Source organism: Onychomys torridus, chromosome 14, assembly GCF_903995425.1.
Source record: "Onychomys torridus chromosome 14, mOncTor1.1, whole genome shotgun sequence".
Lineage (NCBI taxonomy): Eukaryota > Metazoa > Chordata > Mammalia > Rodentia > Cricetidae > Onychomys > Onychomys torridus.
The window spans coordinates 51,219,934-51,242,571 of record NC_050456.1 but is presented as its reverse complement, the minus strand read 5'-3'; the positions used below and the strand labels follow the sequence as shown (position 1 = coordinate 51,242,571).

At 43.1% G+C, this 22,638-nt stretch overlaps 1 protein-coding gene across 5 annotated transcripts in view; it reads right to left on the bottom strand.

The window, feature by feature from the left end:
• The window catches only part of Rgs6 (regulator of G protein signaling 6), a 529,306-nt gene that overhangs the window by 486,954 nt on the left and 19,714 nt on the right, over window positions 1-22,638 (bottom strand). For all 5 annotated transcript variants that reach the window (XM_036205684.1, XM_036205688.1, XM_036205689.1 and 2 more), the window contains exon 2: window positions 13,451-13,554. In XM_036205684.1, the coding sequence (XP_036061577.1) occupies window positions 13,451-13,534 (84 nt within the window). In that variant the 5' untranslated portion in view covers window positions 13,535-13,554. The remainder of the gene's footprint in view (window positions 1-13,450; window positions 13,555-22,638) is intronic.

Below are 22,638 nucleotides of genomic sequence, written 5' to 3'. Positions count from 1 at the left end.
GATCCTAGATAATAAATAAATAGATAGGTAGATAGATAGATAGATAGATAGATAGATAGATAGATAGATAAATGCATTATCTTGTTCATCAAATATTATTCCACCTGTAAAACAGATGACGACAGACATCTGCTGGCAGAGATTAGGATGTAGGTGGTAGAGAAGAGGGAAGCCCACAGTTATACACATGCGATGGTTACCCACTGACATACCTAACATAAACCCAGAACTGGGAGGATATGGGCCAGAATGTTCACTTCAGTCATATTTGCATGGGAGACATATGTGAGCTTTCTTTTCTTTCTCTCTGGGCTTTGATTCTTTTGTATTTGGAGTCTTACTTTTAAAATGGAACAGCTTTTTTTTTTTTTTTAAGAAAAAAGGAAGGAAGAAATAAAATCGGTTGTTCAGGAGCTTGGCTCTACTGATACCTCTCATCATGTGAGTTTGAGAAGTAATGGTGTTTATGTTCTCTTGTTTCACGTCCTCATATAAAGGGTGAGGTACACCTGCATCACATGTATTTTCTTTATGTAGGGCAGGGTAGGACTCAATTTAATGACTTAAATCTGTTATGTGTTTTGATGATACAAAAGAGACACACATATGCAATAAAAACCACACTTCAAATTTTTATTTGCTTCTGGCCTCCCATGTGACAGGGTATTTTCTATGTGTGATGCTCACAATGGCAGTGAGCCACACTTCTGTCACGTGATGGCCAGAAGAAGCCATTGATACTCTACAGTGAGCTATGTAGCTAAGTTTGGTGTTGATTTGGTAAACTGGGTAAATTACATTGATCACATTTTCAGAAACAATGGGGTTACAGGGATGTGTAGTGGGGAGCAGAACCTTATCATTAGCCAGTGAGCATCTAAATAGCAAACATACTCTATGATAAATATTCTGCACTTTTGCTCACATGGCCCCATGATCCAGAACCCTACCCTTTCTTAAAGGTGCAATTCCAGTTGTTTTTATTCCCATGTCCCCTTCGTCTGTAAGTTGCATGGTCCACATTTAACCTTCTTCTAATTCATCACAAATACTCTCAAGATTCTTTTCTTTTACAAATGCCAATTTCTTCCCCAAAACTACAGGCTTCAGAATAAAGCCAACATGGCTTCCAATCCTGATACCACCACTCAACCCCAGTCACTGCTCCCTCTGACCCTTGGTTTCCCCATCCATCTTATCCAACAGGCTCTTCCAGTGATCCCATGCTTCAGCATGAGCACAGAACCTGTCATAGAACCCAGGAGGAGGAGGGTGGTCCATAAACAATTACTTTATTTTCTAATCCTGGTCCATGCTGGTCTCCTCCATTAGGCTGGCAGGAGAGGGACTGAGTTCTGTGGTACCCTTTATCCCCCGAGCAGTGACTTGCCAGAAGCTAGAGTCCAAGGAATACACTTTGGTTGATTTGATTTGTGTGACCTAATTTGGAAATGAGGTCTTTTTAAATGTAATTAGCTAAAATGGAGTTGTACTTTGGAGTTTGGGGACTAAACTTGGTGACAGTCTCCTCCTTCTACAAAGGCTGGGTGACAGTCTCCTCCTGAAAAGGCTGAGTGAAAACACAGAGCCGAACACAGGAAAAGGTCACATGGGATACAAGGTGGGTCAAGGAAAGAGCCTGCAAACTGAGGAATGTCAAGGATTTCCAGTGACCCCAAAGAAGTAGAAAGAGGCAGGGAAGGACTCTGACCTTCAACCTTTACAGGGAACACAGCCCGGGCACTGGCTAGTCTCAGATTTCTACCCTCCATAGTAATGAAGCAGATTTCTGTTGTCTGGAGTCACAGAGTGTGCAGATTCTTTACAGTACCCTACATATGGACACAGAAATGTTCTAAATGTCACATGTGCTGACAGACAAGCACAAACTACTTCCTGAATATGTTCTAGACTACATGAAGTCATGTGAGCCTTCTTCTAGCTTCCGCCTCTCCTCAGGTTTGTTTCATAGGAGGGTTGTTTTTCTGGAGCCACCATCCACCCAGACCTAGTCAGGTAAGGAAACATTCTGGGACTCAAGTGACATTACCCTTCCATGTCTTCCTCCTGCTTACGCTAGTGATTGGCATCTCTAGCCATGGAGATGCCAATCTTGATCTTTAGCCTTGAATCCTTCTGTCTATCCTCTATCCAAAAACATTAACCACAGGTCAATCTCACCTTCTCCATGCTCCAAGTGCTTCCCTCACTCTACCTCAATTCCAGCATCACTAGCCTATAGCAATAAGCTATAGAAAATAAGCTCTTAGAAAATGTATTTCCTAAAGGTCATTTTTAAGATCCAAATACAGCATTGAAAGCCTTTAATCCAGCATCAGGGATGATGAGGCAGGAGGATTGTAAGTTCAAAGCCTCACTGGCTACATACTAAAACTCAAAAATAAGCATTAAGTAAAAAAAATTAGAACATTGTTAAGAGTCAACTGGGTCTATGTGAACAGATCCATGCTTTTTCCAAGTCAGTATTCAGGGATCTACTGCTGGCCCAGCTCATTGGATGATGCAGAATAAACCTCCTGGTAAGAGCCACAGGCATTCTGAAGACTATGTTTAGTAAATATGTTTGAAAGTGTTCAGAGCTGTGGAAGAAGACCTTCCTCCTGTGACCAGATAGGAGAGGAAAGCTAAGAAAAAAGAAGCCCAGGGCCAGGGGTGCTTTTGCTCAGCAAAGGCACCATGCTCAATTCCTTAAACAAAAGGCTGAACAGTTTCCCGAAGCACCGGAGAGTTTCCAGAACAAACACAGGGGGTCACAGTCTACCAAGAGGGTGGGGCATGCTTGAACACCCTGGGCTTGGGCTGAACACAGGGGACTTCTTTTAAAAAAGTAAACGTGACCCAGAAGTATATATAGTAGTCCTATCAAGAATGAAAGAGGAGTTACTCATTAATCAGTCTGGACTGGGGCAATGTCTCCATGGCTAAAGTAGATACAAATGGATAAGGACCTGAGTTGGGATCCCCACAATCACTTAAAAAAAAAAAAAACAGGAAAAGTAGACACAAGTGTGCAATCCCAGTACTCAAAAGTACAGAAACAAGTGGATCTCTGGGGCTCACTGGTCAGCCAGTCTACTCAGCCTGTACACTCCAGACTCATGAGAAACCTTATCTCAAATCAGGAGAGTGATTAAGGAAGGTCCCCGTTATCAAAGATGTCTACCTCTGACCTCCACATGCACACACACACACATGCATACATACATGCACACACACATGCATACATATATGCACACACATACACACATACACACCACTAACTTCTTTGCAAATAATAAACAATTTCTTTTCCTTTTAAATTATATTTATCTGTTTATTTGTTCATTTATGGCCATGATTATGTGTATATGTGTGCAGATGCATGTCTACCATGGCACATGTGTGGAAATCAAGAGACAACTTTCAGAATAAACTAGTTCTGCCATGTAAATCCAAGGGACTAAACTCAGGTCATAGGCTTCGTTAGCAGTGGCTACCTGCCCCCATTGAGCCATCACACTGGTTTAAAGTTATCTCTCTACTGTTAGTTGTACAAGCAATGCTGGAACTGAGAAAAGACCAGTTAGAAACATGGGAGAAAGGAGGAGGGAGAGGAGGAAATAGATAATGGAAACAGGCATGTTTTAAAGATTATAAAATATCAAATACAAAACTTAAACGTACTGTGATTCATATATGCTTAAGGAGTCCGTTGACAAAAAAGTAATGGCAGGAAAATGAACTAAATGAAAATATTCAAGTGATAAAAGGCAATATCTAAGGCTGTAATTAGGAATGAGGGAATGGAGATCACCAAATCTGTTGAAGGAAAGCATTAATGACCGGAAGGACAGGTCCATAGAAAATGTCCACATTGACCTGCAGGCCACTCCAGCCAGGGAAGCAGATAGGCTAACTGCAGATCTTTACCTCTCTCTCAGCTCCTCCAAGACCAATTCATCAGTCTCATCCCCAGCTCTGCAACAGGCCACCTGCTTCGGCCATAGTGTATCCCTGCCCCCACCTCCATCTCCAGTGGATCACACAGTTCTTCCCTTCCTAAGTTCCCTCCCCCAACTCACTGCTTTATTCAAGACCCCAACTCCAGCAGGCACTCCCTGGAAACACTCAGGCTAGTCCAGCCAGGGAAGCCGGTAGGCTGGTTTCAGACCTTCACTTCTACCTCAGTCTAAGCCCCCCAGTCTCATCCCCGGCTCTGTCACAGACCACCTACTTTGGTCTCCCCTTCCTTCCTGCCCCATCTCCAGTGGATCACATAGATCTTCCCCTTCTAGCCTCTCCTCTGGGATAAAACGAATTGTTTTATCCCAGCTCCAACCCCAGCAGGCATTTCCTAGGGACCCACAGAACTCCTGCCAGGGAAGCAGGTGGGCTAACTGCAGAACTTCACCTTGCCCTCCATTCCACCAAGTCCAGTCCCCAGTCTTAATGCCCAGTTCTGTAGCAGACCTTCTGCCATGGCCTCTGCTCACTCTTGGCACCCATTCTCAGGAGACTGAGCAGATCTTGGTGGTACACCCTGCTTTCCTTCCTTCTGTGCACCCCCTCAGCCCCCTTTTCTAACCCATCCCTATTTCTAAGTAGCAGCTCCCAGTTACCTAGAAACACATTTGACCTAGAGCCCCCCGTGGTAACACCTATCAGGACATCAGAAGAATGTCCTACCAGGCGACTCACAGCCACCACACCCTCCTAAGAAACAGAGAGGGCAACAGAAACCAAGGAACAAAACACGCACCGAACAAAGACAAGACTAGATATCAGCACCTAGAATTATAATCTTCCCAAACCCAGATGCCTAGACACCAAACAATCAATAACACACAGTAACAGCCAGGATAAGATGTCTCTACCAAAGCCCAACAACCCTCCCAGAGCAGGCCCTGAGTATTGCAACATAGCTGAAGCATAAGAAAAAGACCTTTAAAAGCCCTTATAAAAATGATAGAGGTCCTTAAAGAGGAAATGGAAAGATCCCTTAAAGAAATCTATGAAGACGCAAACCATGGAGAGGGGATAGGGAGGGACGGGGAGGAGTAGAGGAAGGAAAACCATAATCAGAATCTACTAGGTGAGAAGAAAAAAAAATATCTTCAATAAAAGAGGGGGGGAGAAGATTTTAAGACTAGAGGTGTTACATGGTTTCAAGGAAGCAATGTTTTCACAACAGGAGTGATGCGCATGTGAACTCAGAGACTGTGGCAGCATGCACACAATCTACGCAAGCTCAAGCCAGAAATCTGAGCACACAGGAGGGGAAACGGGCACAAAGCCCCACCCCTCGCCAAGAAGTCATTCACAGTTGATAGCCACCAATAGAGGGAAAAATCAATTCTCTTCAATGGAGTAAAACTGGGTATGGCAACCCCTCTTCATGGCAGGCCCTGAGCCCAGGAGTGATTGGCCAACACAACCCGGACTGCACTGTTTTTGTTAGTTTTTTGTTTTGTTTTGTTTTTGTTTTAAGAGAGAATACGTGTGTGTGTGTGTGTGTGTGTGTGTGTGTGTGTGTGTGTGTGTGTTTCCCATCCTCTCCCTGGAATACATGTCTAGAATTTAGAGCGCCCCCTCATCAAAAGCTTTGTTCATTTTGTTTTGACCTGGCTGGCATACTAATGGTCTTTTAGAAGACTCCTCCTCTTCTAGCCCCGTGATTTTAAACATTTATTTTCCTTTCACACATACCTATTCACTTTAAACTTTCCTTGTTCAGAACTGTGCCAATAGGGGATGGAAGCCTATTCAAGCCTCTGCTCCATCGTAGAAGAATACTTCGAAGGGCTGTCAATGGTGAGATCAACTGTCAGCCAGAAAACAGAATCTCAGGCTGTTTGAAGTGAGACTCGGAGGGGAAATGGAAAGATGAAATGAAGACTTGAGCACACCAAAGGCTTCTCAAATTAGAAAATTCTACCCATGGCAACACATCCTATGAAATGACACGGAGCTGCCCCCCACGTTGAAACCCATCCCTTTCATCTGTGGACACCAATGCAGATACCATGGGTCTGGGACTTGCCTGCATGCCGCTCCTGCCAACCAAGGTGATGTGATGGGAGGCTGCTCTCCCATCAAGCCTACTCTAGGGCAGGGAGGAAAACTGAAAGCTCCCACCACAAGGCAATAGATAAATTTTAAAAAACTGAATGAAAACAGTCTTGAAATACAGTCTGAACAATTAAGCAGACTACTCTCTGGAGGTAGTCATTGGGGATTTTATTGAATGTGAAGGGAAAAAAGACAAGAAAAGAATGAGAGAAAACAAAATCTTAAATGTTTGGGACCAAAGATGCATTCATTTTAAGTATTCTGACTTAACTGCCTTTAAAGTTTTGACTGTGTTAACTTTGTAGATATTTTTTAAGCAAAAAAAAAAAAAAAAAAAAGGCTACAAAGGAATAAATGGGTACAAATAGAGAAGTGTTTATTTGTTTATTTATTTATTTATTACTAGGATTGGGGCTGCAGAAGAAGCTCATAGAAGCACAGCATGCGGGTGTGGGAGCACCTAGAAAAGATGTCTGTACAATGCTAATCTCCTGAGACAACACAGTGGATGGTTCAGAATCTGGCTCGGTGCCTCCAGCCCCCATTGCAGAAACCTGGATCCACTGAAGAGTTCGAGTGTAATAACTTGGCGTGTGATCATCCTTTCCTCTCCATTTTTTCTCTCCTCTTTTCACCAACCTAATCCCTGTTCATCTTTCACGGATAAGGAAATGTGACGAAGTCCTCTGGGTGTCTTCTGCCTGCTGTGGACTATATTACATCCCCCCTCCTCCTTCCTGGCTTACCTCCACCAGCACAAAACTGTTTAGTTACCCACCCTTCCCCCTGCCTCCCACATTGGCTTATGGGCTTATGCAGGACTCTGCCCTCATCCTGCATTTCTAGCATCTAACAGTGTCGAGTCCACAAATAAGGATTGATATACATTTGCTGATTAAATAGCTTCCAATCTCCTCATGGCTTCATCTCTAGGATGTGTGAGATTGCAGCCTCTTAGCTACCCTGGTTCTGCCATAGCCTACTTTGAACTTCAAGACAACATCCTGCTCCTTGTTTCCTCCAAAGCTCCACCTCTTCCAAGCGAGATTTTGCCCTTCTTGCTGAATGCCACTGCCTATGAGACTAAAATAGCAGCATGTTTATTTTCAGGAAATGTTCCTATGTCGGCTTATACCCCAGGATTTCAAGGGTCCTTGGTGACATGGGAAAGTAACTGCAGGATATCACAGCATCATAGGTGTCACAGCATCATGGGGGTCACAGCATCATGTGTGTCACAGCATCTTGGGTATCAACATCACAGGTATCATAGCATTACGGGTATCTCAGCATCACAGTATCACACCAGTAGAAAAGTAGCCAGTAAGTAGGAACTACCAGGGGAAGGCAGCCATCAGTGACAACACTTTACAGTCATTTTCAAACATATCACAATGTGGGCACTTTCTTCTCCCTCTGGAAATCCTAATTCATTCATGGTACTCTGCATTACTGACAGTATAACCATTCCTACTACTTCTATAGCAAGCAATTATAATTGGAAATAAGTATATGAATTCCATGTCATAACAAGCCCAAAGAAGCAGGTTGTCACAAAAACGCCTTTTTTTTCAGTTTGCTGGTTTGATTTTGAGATGGGGTCTCACATAGCCCAGGATAGCCTTAAACTTGCTATGTAGCCCAGGAAATCTTGAACTGATCCTTTCTTCTATTCTCACATGCTATAGCATCAAATGCAGCTCAAGAAGATACCTCATCTAACTTCTACTAAATGTGAATTACCACAACTCATTTTTTCTGACATCTTTGACCATATAAAATATTCCCAGAAATTTAAAAAAATTTACCCGTGCATACAGTCTTGGTATTGGATGCTCTATTTTGAAAGTTCAAAACTTATATGATTAAACTTTGAAAACATTACAAAAACATTTTCACATTATTTAGACTAATTCTCTCACTTAACAATAGAGGAAAACGAAGCCTAAATAATGTTATTTATTAGGCTAGTTTCAATGAATAGAATTATTATTTTCTTCTTTTTAATCTTACATGAGTATTTGGTACATTCTTTTTGTAGTAAAAAGTATTTTGTACATGGGAAGGAAGAGAGAAAGGGCAACACATTGGAAAACTTGATAAAAAGAAATATGAAGTTCCGCACAATAAGAGTGAAAGCTGGACGAGCCACTCAGCATCTCCAAGCCTTCTGTGGCACCTTCCATCTCACGGTATTTCCTCCTGACCCCAGACATGGTCATGGCAAGCCACAATTTCCCCTGCCCACCTACCATGGAGGAACACAGAGTTTTACCAAATCAAATTACCAATCAAGTTAGACATTTGTCTGTTAACAACACTCAGAGAAAAATCAAGCAAAATCAGAAAAAGAAATCTACCTTTCACCAAAAAAAATTGTTATAAAGAGAACAAACATTTCAGAAACTCTTTACAGAGCCTCCCCCGCCCCACGAGCATCAGAGAGTGAAAAGACACTTCAGTAGAAGCCGTGTCAGGTCCCTGACATGAGCATGAAAGCCAGAGACCTGCCTTGTGACACTCACTATTAAACTTCTCTGATGGCGATTGAGCTCCAGCAACATGGTGATTTCAACATGATAGCACTGCTGGGTACCAAGATGGATGCTGACTGGACCACTGGGATCATGAACACACTCATGTCTTCACTGGGAAATTGTCTGGGAACCACAAGCAAGTTTTGCAGCCTTGTGGTACCTTTTGTTTTTTCCACCTAAGGATGCTGACTACTATCCTAGTTAGGGGTTTCTATTACTCCAATGAAACACCATGGCCAAAAGTGAGTTGGGGAGGAGAGGGTTTGTTTGGTTTTCACTTCCACATCTTAGTCCATCACTGAAGGAAGGAAAGACAGGAACTCAAGCGGGGCAGGAACCTGGATGCGGGAACTGATGTAGAGACCATGGAGGGGTGCTGCTTACGCCATGGAGAACTACTAAATTTATAGGCCACTGCCATTAAACGCCAAACAATATGGCAGGTGGTTGGTTCTTCTACATCTTGAGGGATCCACAAATATTTCTGAAATTTAAAGAGCCAATTTAAGGGCCAGGAAGATGACTTAGTAGATAGGGACACTTGCCACCAATGTTGAAGGCCTGAGTTAGATCCCTGGAAGTTACAGTGTGGAAAGAGAGATCCAAGTCCCACAAATTGTCTTCTGGCTTCCACTATATGCCATGGCATACGTGCACATACTTCCCCATGTGCACTCAGGTGTGCAACACACACACTGTACTAGCTAGTCTGTATGTCAGCTTGACAAAAGCTAGAGACATATGACAAGAGGGAACCTCAATTGAGAAAATGCCTCCACAAGATAAAGCTATAAGCAAGCCTGTAGGACATTTTTGTAACTAGTGATTGATGTCGGAGGGCCCAGCCCCTCACGGATAGGACTACCCCTGGGCTGGTAGTCATGCATTCTATACAAAAGCAGGATGAGCAAGCTATAAGGAGCAAGCCAGGAAGCAGCACCCCTCCATGGCCTCTTCCTGCTTCCAGGTTCCTGTCCTGTTTGAGCTCCTGCCTGACTTCCTTCAATGATGAACAGTGCTGTGGGAGTGTAAGCCAAATAAACCCTTCCCTCCCCAAGCTGCTTTCAGTCACATCATCACAGCAATGGAAGCCTAAGGCACGTGCATGTACACACACACACACACACACACACACACACACACACACACACACACTACATATATATGTATATACATATTCATGTATATATGAAGAAATTTTAAACCAAATTTAAATGTCAATTTTCCCATGATTTTGCAACACATAACATATCTACATAATGATGGGGTGGAAGATTAATGGAAAACAAACATTGCATAAGTACTTTTCCAGTTTAGTTGAGAACCAAGTTATCTTGAGATCATTTTAAAACTCCTATTCCAAGCACCTGTCCCAGATTTATTGAAGTAAGGAATACAGGGGTAAGGACATTCTTTGAATGCTGGTGTTTTTTACAAAGAACCCCTGGACAATGTGATAGACAGCTAGTTTCCAAGATCATCACTACACTGGGCAGTTCAGTAACCCAGAACCCTAAAGGTTCAGGGATATAAAGAAACCCTGGGTGTCTTAATGAATGATTAAAGTTTTCTTTTAAATAGATCTTTAATGTGACCAATACATTTTTCATACACACCTCTGATGCAAAATGTGAATATGAAAGATGAAAAACTAAATTAGAACGTCAGTTCAAGTTAATAAATAAATCATGCTTTGGAGAAGTACAACTTCTCCCAGTTAATGACATAAGATTGTGAACAGAAAATGAAGTGTGTTCTGAAAGGTGTAGGCTTGCTCATATGTCAGGATCATCCTAAACAATGTCTGAGGGTCACAATAACAAAGTTAGCAGTGATGCCCTAAATGTTTCCAAGAGCTAGAAGGGAAGGTTTTAACTGTTGCCCTGAAAAGAAGTAATAAATACCTGAGGCAAGGGGTATTCTAACAGCTGAGCTTTGTACATGAACTCAAAAATAACAGTGTTGCCATGAATTTGCACAATTATTTTGTGTCAATTAGAAATAAGAAAACTGAAAGTCACACCATATTGTGAATGCTCTTGTCTCATTTATTACCCAGAGCCTCTGTCTCTCTGTTGGCATATGGATCAACACAACACCATCTAAGCAAAAGTCTCACACTGAGAATGTCTATGTCAAGAGGAAAAACCAAAGAGAGAAAGAAAACAAAATCTCTGTCGTCGACACCTAAGAAAAGGTCTAGATATATGGCTACAACCTAGACAAAATGGTGCTACAAAAGGAGTTCGATGGAAAAATTCTGAGATTTGACCTAGATTCACCCTTTACTGACAACATGCCCCAGTTGCCAAGTTCTTGGTTGTAACCAAACAGTAGCCTACAGCCTTGCAAACAGAACACCGTGTGATTATGGTAAGGATCAAGCCAGGGTTTGAGTAAGTCAAATGAATGTAAGTTTGATACGGTTCCAGAATGGGGCTCTCCCTGGACAATAAGCATTCTTTCTTCCTAATAGACTGAACAAATTCAGTTCATTGTCTTAGAGCCTTAACACAGGGTCTACGTGAACACATACATACTCCTCCCTTGAATGAGTCACAAAAAGGTGTACTCTTGTTCCTAATTGTCGTTGCTCTAAAGAACTACAGATAGTGTTTGTTTTTAAGTAACAAAACAAAGAGACCTGCTCCCACACACAGAGAAAAAAAATCAAATTTATTAAAAACCTGTAGAAAGTTTTTACCTTCAAAATACCATTTTAGTGGAAGGCAATGGGGTGGCATCATTTCACATTCTTCGTTGACCTTTAATAATCTGTGGATTGGGGCTGGAGAGATGGCTCAGTGGTTAAGAGCGCTGTCTGTTTGATTCCCAGCACCCATGTGATGGCTCACAACCATCTGGAACTCTAGCTCCAGAGAATCTGATGCCCTCTCCTGGCCTCCTTGGGTACGAGCACATATGGGGTGTGCATATGTACATTCAAGCAAAACAGTCATACATAAAATACAAATAAACAAATCTTTAAAATAATAATCCCCTCAACAATCCTTGTACTGTCTTCTTATGTCTCCAAAGGCAACCCATGGCATCAACTGACTCTGTTCAACTTACTAACAATACGAACATTTGCATTTCTTATAATTTATCCTTTCTCAAAATGTCCCGATCCCTATAAGACCTAAAAGGTAAAGAGAAATAAATACTTATTATGGACCACAGTATGGACCAAGGTAAACAAAGATGTCTCACTTCGTTTAAATGGATTTTTACAACCTCCTGCCTGTTATAACCCAAGTCCAACTCCAAGCCATGTTCCTGCTCTCTTGGCCTGGGTCCCCCTGCCTGGGGTGGAGAAGGTAACAGCAACCAATCACCTCTGTACTATTCTGTATTGGCTCCATTAATGAATTTTATATTATTTACTATAATTTAATAGCCATCTTCCTTAGAGATAGGCTCCCCCAACATTCTCTTGAGAAACAAAGAATTACAGGATTTCAACCCAAAGAAAGAGTAATAATATAAGAGTTCTATTTTCACATATACACAAAAGTCACCTTATCGATCATCCAGGAAGGTCTAGCTCAACATTCCCTCTGATTAACACAGACCAAATACAGAGTGACAGCAGGCGCAGACCCCAGCAGACAACTCAAGTATTCAGTGAAATGAATAAATATTCAACTCATTTTCTTATTAATGTATAATACTGGTTAGCTGAAGTTTTCATAAACAAGCAAAGTAATTAGTACCTTAAATTTAACACCCATAAAAATAAACTTATGGGCCATATCTCCTCCCTTTAGAGTGTATTCCTCTTTTAAATGGTCCCATTAGAATTGACAATAGCAACATTTTCCCAGTATCCAAGGTGGCTCATAACCTTATCATCTCTGACCCTCCACACACCTCTTCATCCCACATTTGCTCAGTTTTCAAGTGATTTATAACTCAGACTTTACTCCTTCCTGCTGGCCCCTCTCTGTTCTAAAGGGTATTTCACTGACCAGAAGAGCATCCTCCTCAGCCTTTTTACAGATGCAGAAATACTCTCAGGATATCTGCAGCCCCCACCTTGGTACCTTTTTGGCTCACTGTGGAAAAACCCTGAATCCCAAACAGATTGATTTCACAACTCTCAGTACACAATGTTTTCATGATTAAACTACCCATAATCCAATACTCTACAATCTGGCTGCATCTATCTCCAGCTCCAATCTTTACCTCCCTTTGCTCCTTGCCATTCATGATCAGATCCAGCAGCTGTTCAGTTTCCAGCTTTGTGCCTTTGCTGGGATCTCATTATCTGGTGGGTCTTTCCTCTCTGCTTTTCTCATGTGAAAACCCTGCACATCCTTTAAAGCTGAGTCCTTTGAAACTACTCCCCCACAAGGACTCCTCGACCTGAAGCTGGGAAAAGTAGCTTCCTCCTCTGGTGGTAGACAATACTGACTATGCACCCCTTTTTTTTTTGCAAATTAACATATGCTATTCCAGGTGTTATGGGTCTCTTATGCTTCCCACCAACTTTAAGCACTGAGTGGCCACACCTTGGCATCTCTCACCAGCATCTGGACCATCCTTGAATATACTGTGAGTTCAAAGAACTTTCAGTTAGATCTGCATTGCAATGTGAAGGCCACTGAGGGCACAGACACTTTCAGCTACATTACTTTAACAATCTAGGGATCGACACAAAACTAAATGATATGAGATGTTTCAAGTGCCCCATATCAAGTTTGGGAAAACTTTACTTCCTTGAACTTTATCCTGAAAGCACTTTAGGCAGACAGCACCTATCTTACACCATCAGTCAGCCTTCCCAGAGAACAGACACACAGAGGCAACATGCCCGCCCAGTCGTTCCTTGGGCGTCTTACTTTGCAGTAGACAATCATGTTGGGAGAACTCTCTTCTGGATCAGCGATCCCCACTGCTTTCTGGTCCCCGGATCCCTGAGCCATCCTGAGTGTCTTCTCTCACACTGCAAAAATAAGTGAGTATACCGTTAAGTCAAGAATGAACTTTTTGTGGGTTTTTTGTTTGTTTTTAAAGAAAGAATTGAAAGGCAAATTATTGTCTTTTTGCCAGATACACTGGACAGTCTCTAATCTCACAGTAAAAGGTCCTTTCCAGAGTCACCTACTCTAAGAGAAGATGTATACCAATCTTAATCTCTTGGCAAGAGACGAAGTCAATCATTTTGATATCGATTTTGCCTTAACAAAGATCACTTTCTGGTTAATTCCTACACAGTAAAATATGGATATTTCATTACAGAAATGCAAATAAAGATCCCAAAAAGTTGCTTTATAGCCATGCCAATTATAGTAGTAAATAAAAACTAAAAATTCAATAACAGGTGTTAGCCAGGTATTGGTGGCGCACACCTTTAATCCTAGCACTCAGAAGGCAGAAGCAGGCATTTCCCTGAGTTTGAGGCCAGCCTGATCTACAGAATGAGTTTCAGGACAGCCAAGGCTACACAGAGAAACCCTGTCTCAAAAAGAACAAACAAACAAACGAAAGATAAAAAGCATAACAACCGGGTTGGGGATTTAGTTCAGTGGTAGAGTGCTTGCCTAGCAAGGGCAAGGCCCTGGGTTTGATCCTCAGCTCAAAAAAAAAGCAAAACAACCCCAAAAACAAAGTGTTGACAATGAAATGGGTAAATAAGCCCCCTCTAGACGGCTGGTAGGATTTTCAAACAATACAGTCACAGCAGAAACAGTTTAGTGATCTTCAAAGGTTAAATACAGAATTGGCCTGTGACCTAGCAGGACTGAAAACAAATGCTCAGATACTAGTACCAAAATATTCATAGCAGTCTTAGTGACAGTAAGCAACAGTAGAAACACCCCAGATGTCCACCAAGGCATGAATGAACCCATCCATAAAAAGGAATGAATCCGATATATGCTACAATGCGGATGAACCACAAAAAGAATTCTGCTATATGAAAGCAGCTGGTCAGGGGGAAATAAAACATGTATTTTCATGACTCCATTTATCTAAAGTATCCAGAATAAGTAAATTCACCAAGGTAGAAAACACTGGTGGCTGCCAGCATTAGGGGAAAACAGGATTGGCATGATCGTTTTGCAGACACGAGGTCTCCTCTGAGGATGATGAAAACATTTTGAAGCTAGAGGAAGATGCAAGTTGTACATGACTATGAATGACTAACTGCTACTGAATTCCGCATTGGAAGATGAGTAATTTTATGTTCTATGAATTTCACCTGAATTAAGGACACGGGAATGTGTTTAATTCAACTTTTTGAAAGTCTGTTAAAAACATGCATGTAAGCCTTGGGAGTAAAGAGATAAGCCCAGTTCTTGATGTGAGGCTGCACTTGCTGTGTGAGCCTGATCATGCAGCTAACTTACTGGGTTCCCTTCTCAGAACCACAGGACCTTTCTCCACATCCCACCCATGTAGGAGGGGGAATCCCACAGAGCTCTCACAGGTGAGTCGGAACAGGAGAACACAGTGCAAAGCCAGAGAAGTCCTTTCTAAATGTTATCACTAATCTAGGAGCCGGCCAGAGCTATCTGCACAAATTTCATGGGCTTTTCATCAAAGAAACTTGGATAAATACCATACTCAAAAGGCCTTTCGGTTCAAGAGAAAAACTCAGGAAAGATCCTATCATAAACTACATTGGTACCAAAGGTCAGTCTATAAAAACAAATTAGGGGGAGAGAGAGGGAGAGACGGGAATCAGTAATTTATGCTAAGAATGTTATTGCCCAAAATACCCAATGCAGAGTGGAGGCTTCCTCTACATTATTTGACTTAGAATGTGCTTTCAAGCCAGACTGCATGAAGGACTGAGAGGCTCACCCTCTTCCATTACCCTGGGTTGTGGCAGGATGCCTATAAATAGCGTGCTACAGGGAAACCCAGGTTTTTATTCTAATCAGTGACTTTTAAAGTGAAAACACTGCTTCGTTTTGGAACACCTACGTGCTTGCCTGCTCTTCTACCTTGATATAGACTATGACGGGGCATGAGAAACAGAACCCGGGACCACCTGTGCATCCTCATTTATCCACACACTGGAGCCCTGTAGGGTTTGTGCTGCTTTCTTTTAACACACACTTTCACTTCCACCTAGAAAGCGGTGTTAGAAAAATAGGAAAGTTGGTAATGACCTAGAAACTAACTTGCAGTCTTCTGTCTTTGTCCAGCCCCTCCCCCGATGCCACCACAGAAATGTCTCTGTGAGCTCTGATGTTCCCAGAGCTGGAAACCGTTAAGTAAAGGCCAATTAGAGGGTACAAATTTAGTGAGTCTAGTACTCGCGAGAAAAGCTTCTATTTTTGGTTACTCTATCAACTAGTTTTGAAACCCAGACAAGATGTCTGATTTGTCTAGGTCTGGAATGAATCAGTTCTAAAAGAGCAATATAACTACCTGCTAGTTCATATGTCAACAAAGTCAGAGAGCTGTGTGGACAAAGACTTTATCAATGGAACTCACTGAGGACAATGCTGCGGGAACTGAGGAACTAGACCTTCATTCATCACAATGTGCTTTTAATGTTTCTCTGCAGGGAAGACAATGGAAATGAAATGAATGGGAGCATTGATCGGGTGTCTGTGAGAGCTTGTGTGTGCACGAGTGCACATGTGTGCGGGCACACAAATGTATAGAGATCGAGGACAACCTGGTATGGCACTCCACTTTTTTCTGAGATGGGGTCTTCTTCAAGACTGGCCTGGAACTCACCAAGTAGGCAAGGCTGGCTGGCCAGCAAGCCCCAAAGATCCTCCTGTCTCTGCCTGCCCAGCACTAGAATCACACACATGTTACTATGCCCAGCTCTTCTTACATGGATTCTAGAGGGTGAAAATCAGGTCCTAAAACATTTTTTTTAAACCTAACCACTCTCTCATTCCATGAGATGTTTTAAATTTCATAGAAAAAATAGAATTTTCTTTAACCATGTGCATATGTGTGTATATGACAAACACACAGCAAAAAAAAAAATTGCAGAGACTTTTATTATGATATTTAAAGAATGTAAACATTTTCTGAAAACATGCCTTCATTTCCACAGGAAGCAAGCATCCCAGTAATACTTTCCCATCGTACCTCACAGCGAACAAGAGAACAACTAACAATGTGCTCAGATGATGCATCCCACAGTCTCCACAAAGAGACATGCAAGCCAGTCTCTGCCATCACCCTGAACACGGGCTCCCACACTTACTACCTGCGTGACCCAGGGCAAGGTACTTCCCCCTTTCTGTGTCCAGGTTTCTTCATCCATCACAAACCACCGTGTGCACAGCATAGTGAGCCTTCTGAACTGAAAGCCTGGATCCCCCAGGCTTGGCAACTAACGAACCACATCAGGCCATCTACTCCAGACCTCAGGGGTGGAGACCAGCATCCTTACAGTTCCTTCCCACTGTGATAGAAAACCACAGAACTTACAATCTCTTAACTGTCAAAGACTCTTCCAGAATGTTCCATGTTGATCATCATCAGTACTTGTGAGCGAGCCCATTTTTCTCCATTTCATGACAGTGCTGGGCAAAGCATTCTCTGTCTAACTCATCAGACACAGATACACACACACACACACACACACACACACACGCACACGCACGCACGCACGCACGCACACGCACACGTGCATGCACACATGCACGCTGAGCAAAGCAGGAAGGCAAAAGGACTTGGAAAGAGAAGTTTGGGGTTAGCCTGGAGTCTCATTGCAGCACTGGCCTTGCTGAGCTTTGGCATTTGAACATCACTCCAGATACTCAGATCTTTACTAGGAAGAGGGAATGCACTCCACAGGGCTGCTTCTGAAGAGGAACAGGGAGAAGCCATATAAGTGACCTGACTCAGATGGCTGTACAAACTGCTATTAACTGGGGGGATGCTCAATTGATAAATTACTTGCTTTGCAAGCAGAAGGACCTGAGTTTAAAACCCATAGCTCTTATAAAAAAGCCAAGCATGGTGACCTATGCCTATAGTCCTAGTGCTGGGAAGGTATTCACACTTATATCCCTGGGACTGACTGGTGTGGGAGAGACTGTCTCAAAAAGTCAAGGTGGACAGTGCCCGAGAATGGACACCCGACATTGTCCTCTGGCCTCAACATGCATGTACACACATGTGTACCCACACATACATGAACAGAGAGAGAGAGAGAGAGAGAGGGAGAGAATTGTCATGTTCGAAGCCAGGATTTACCCAAGCAAAATCCCTAGGTCTCCTATATCAGGGTGGAGAAAAACCCTACCGCACCAGCTCCCCAGTCTTCTAAGCACATCCAGAACCAACTTCAGGAAAATAACCACTTCCTTAGTCACGAGACAATGTCCCACAAAGCAGTGAGCATCAGGTCTGCCACTCTTGGTACCCAATCCCCAAACCCCCAACCCAGGGAAGTGTCAACTAGAAAGGAAATCAAATCCTGGCTGTGAACATGGCTGACTATTCATGCCATTGAACACAAACCCCTGTTGACGTTATTCCTTCTCCACCATGTTACATCAACGTATTGTTTACCTCCACCCCCTAAAACCAATGGCTTTTTTAAAAAAATGATCAATGTTAAGTGCCTCTAGGGGGAAGAAATGACAAGCTATGTGTTAGCTCCATAGTACAAGTTTGTTTACACAGCTCTAATGTGACTGAGTGGGCAGGAACCTCAAGGGGAAAAGGCTGAGGAACAACAGCGCTAAGAACAAACAACTCTCTCTGTCACCATGGTCTGCCGACCTGGCATTTCTTAGACACTCAAAGCTCATAGGCCCAGTGATGAAGCAGCTCTCAATTTGGAGGACTGCACCCAAAATCTTAAAGCAGGGAGATGGCATTCAACTCCTGAAGGCCAATATTGGGAACTCAGCCAGAATATAGTAGTTCACAAAAGTAAGCCTGGGGACCTAGACCATATTAGCTGCCTTAGAAAAGCCCAGCAGAGAATCTAAGGCAGTGATTCTCACTCAGCCTGTGGGTCACAACACCTCTGGGATCAAATGACCCTTTCACAGGGGTCACCTAAGACCATCGGGAAACACAGATATATACATCATGATTCATAATAGTAGCAAGATTATAGTTATGAAGTATCAATGAAAATAATTTTATGGCTGGGGGTCACCACATCATGAGGAACTGTACTAAACGGTCACAGCATTAAAAAAGTAGAGACCACTGTTCTAAACACATTCTTGGTTCCCATGCCCTAGAAATTCTGATCCAGTGTCTGGGGGCAGTCCCTGGAGATTTCTCTCAATGCCCCAAGAGAGATTTGGACTCACAGCCAGATTTGGAAAGCACTGACCTAGATGCCACTCACCTGCTCCCTCACCTCATCCTAGGTCAGCCAGACATGCTAAGATGAGGCTCTTTTATATACCCCTGTATTGAGACAGAAACTGATCCCTGTCACAATGTTCCTCAGGCTTATCTGCCCATTGGGATCCCATTGGCAGCTCAGCAAGCCTCTGAAATAAACAAACAGCATCATTCTTACTTTGTGTTGAGGCTTGAGAACATAACATAGGGAACTTGCCCAAAGTAACCAGGAACTAGAAATCCCAACCCAGGACTGAATCCAACATCCAGTGTCTTTCTAACATAGCTTTCCTGGTCTCCAGTAAAATGATAATGATGATTTTGATCTTGATGATGATGGACAGTTATGATGATGATGATGATTTTGATCTTGATGGTGATGATAGTTTACTCAACTAATCCATGTTCCTTTCATTCAACATCCAACTTTATCAGGGAAATTGACATCTCTATCACCAGTCCCACTTCAAGACATACAAATGAAGACAATCTTCTCTGAGTTGCACAGAAGCCCAACAGTCTCAACAAATTAGTCTACCAGAGCAGCTAGAAAGATGATTTGGTCTTTGTTTTTTCATTTGCTATGACAAGCACAGCTCTTAACAACTAAACAACTAAAGAAGTGGGAAGTTCACCACTGAACAGGACCTTACACTCAGTTCCTGTAAATGCTGCCCGAAGCCAGGCTTCCAGGCCTCTTACCACAGTTTCTGATTCCTACCCCGTACCTGCCATGTCCACAGGTTCTTCCCCATCAAACATCTTCTTATGAGTAGGATGGTGATGGGACCGTAATGTCCTTCCTCTTCCTCCCTAGCTTTGACTTCTGTGACCTTCATGGAACTGTGCCTTCGATGGGGACATCCTCTCTCCACAGCCCTGGGATCTTCAGTCCATGCATCTCAAGCCCAGAGAGTAAGGGAGGCATTCCCTTGGCTGCCTCAAATGATTCCCTGCCTTCTTGTAACCCTGTGACATTCTGCTGGGCCATCCTCAGCCTCGATCCTGTCTCCTTCCCTTCCTCTTACTTAAGGACTTTCATCATCTGAAGACGCCAGCTTCCTGTTGTCAGAAGTTTCTTCTCCAGCCCCCACTTAGTCAGTCTCTGTAACTTTGACATCAGAATCAAAAACCTAGTGGGAAGTTTGTTTCTCTGACTACTTTATTTCTTCATCTAAAACCACCTCCCATTCAGCCACCATCTTACAGGGCCATATGTTGAACCTTGCCATTACCCAGGGTGATCCCACCTCAGATCCCAACACAAACATCCTCCACCCCTCCCATCATGTCTCTCTCCAACTCACTTAACATCTAAAGCTATTCTATTTTCACCTGGACTTTCTTCTCTCAGTGGCCACATTGATAAAATTACTCCCTTGCAAACACCCTTCATCTCCCTCAAACAACTCTTCCCCTATTATGGCCCCGGTAAAGCTCCATTTGCTGATAAACTCAACCATACAGAGACTGTTAGTTCACATCAGAGCAAAGGAAGGCTTTAGGGTGGAGAAGTCCCACAACCAGCCTGGCAGCTGCATTTAAAATTCAAGCCACACACTTCAGCACTGCCCACTAGCCCTGACCTGGCTTCTGTCAGGCTTGGTTTTACCCTGTCCTGTTGGCTAACTCATGTGCTTCTCACCCAGCTAAACACATAATCTCAGCTGATGGCTCACTCCACCACCCATGAAGGTAACAGAAGTCAGTAGAGGGCAAATCTCTGTCTTCAGACACCCTCACATGAGCCACCATGTTCTCCATCTGTCCTTGTGTTACAGAGGGATGTGTTGCTGCATTTACCAAGGGGAAAGTCTTACGTACATTTATGACATGCCTCCTACCATACCACACCACCAACAGTGCTGGGTTATAAAAGGAACTTACAGCTAAAAGGCCTCCAAGACCAGTTCCTCTAGCCAGAGACCTTGAGAAGCCTAAAGTCAAAAGACTGTCTTAGTTAGGATTTCCATTGCTGTGAAGAGATACCACTACCATGGCAACGCTTATAAAGGAAAACATTTCATTGGGGCTGGCTTACAGTTCACAGGTTTAGTCCACTGTCATCACAGTGAGAAGCATGGCAGCATGCAGGCCAACATGGTGCTGGAGAAGGAGCTAAGAGTTCTACATCTGGATTGGCAAGCAGCAAGAAGTGAGCAAGATGCTGGGCCTGGCTTGAGCATGTGAAATCTCAAAGCCCACCCCCCAGTGACACACTTCCTACAACAAGACAACACCTTCTAATTGTGCCATTCCCAGTGGGCTATTTTTGTTCAAACTACCACAAACACAAATTCAAAACCTCTGGCACTGACAGCTACTGGGAGCCCCACTCTCACCAGACCTCATACAAAAGACCCAATTTTCTCAGTTCCTATTACCCAGTGTTTCAGATGTGACTTTCAGTAATAGTGTTACAAAGCTTGGGGAAAGGCAGAGGGGCCTGGGGAGATGGCTTAGAGGGTGAAGTGCTTGCTGTGCAAACATAAAGACCTGGGCTTAATCCCCAGCATGTGAGAGCACCTGTACTCTCACAGCTGGAGAGGTAGAGACACGAAGATTGCCGGGCTTACTGGTCAACCAGTCCAGGCAAATTGATGAGCTCTGGGTTCAGAGAGGGAACATGTCTCAAAACAAGCTAGAGAGTGATCGAGAAAGACACTTGACATTGATCTCCGGCCTCCACTTGTATGAACACACACAGGCACACATATGAACATGTACACATGCACACACATAAAGGCAGGGAAGACACACTCTGAAGAGACAGTACCCATCGGAGTCAGACTCTGTATGACACAAATGTGGAAACTACTATGTTATCATTGGACTGTAAATAACTATGATTTTAAATTTTTAGTTTATTAATTCTGTCTGTCTCTCTGTCTCTGTGTGTGTGTGTGTGTGTGTGTGTGTGTGTGTGTGTGTGTGCATACTTGTGAGTGCCTGCTGAAGCCAGAAGAGGGCATTGGTTCCCTGGAGCCAGTGTTACAGGCAGTTATTAGTCACCTGATGTGGGTGCTAGGAACCAAAGTTGGGTCCTCTGAAAGAGCAGCACGCGCTCTTCTTAACTGCTAAGCCATCTCTCCATCCCCAATAACTATGATCTTAGAAAAAGCAAAAGATAATAAGAGCAGAGGAGCAAGAACTCAAAGGGGAAAAAAAATAAATAAAAGGGAAAAGAAAAAAAATACTTCTTTTGCAAAGGAAATACTGACAGCCTAAAACATCTTAACAATGCTAAATACCTCCCCCAGCCTCTGCACAAGTAAAATGGCCACAGAAGAAAGATTTGTGAGCTTGAAAATCTCCAGACTAAAAACATGCGAGAAAAAAAAGTTTAATGTAGAACATTCCAGACCTGTGGAACATCATCGTCATGTACAGACTGAGTCAGAAACCCGGAAGACAGGAGGAACAGGCGCGCAAGACACACGGGACAGAACTTTTCAAAGCTCACAGGAAAAACAAAGCCTGGGTCCAGGAGGGCTAAACACACCCATCAGGATGAACGCCCACTCTCAAAAACAAAACGGTTCTGTGTTTAGGCATTCAGAGTAGAGTCCTTGAATGTTGACAGATGACAGGGAGGGGGAAATCCCACTGAGAATTCTACATCTAGCAAAACTATCTCTCAAAAATGGAGAAAAACAAGAACATTTTCAGGTAGGCGAAAACAGAAAATGAATCACAGCGGTCCTGCCAAGCCAGAGACAGTGAAATAAGTCATTCAGGC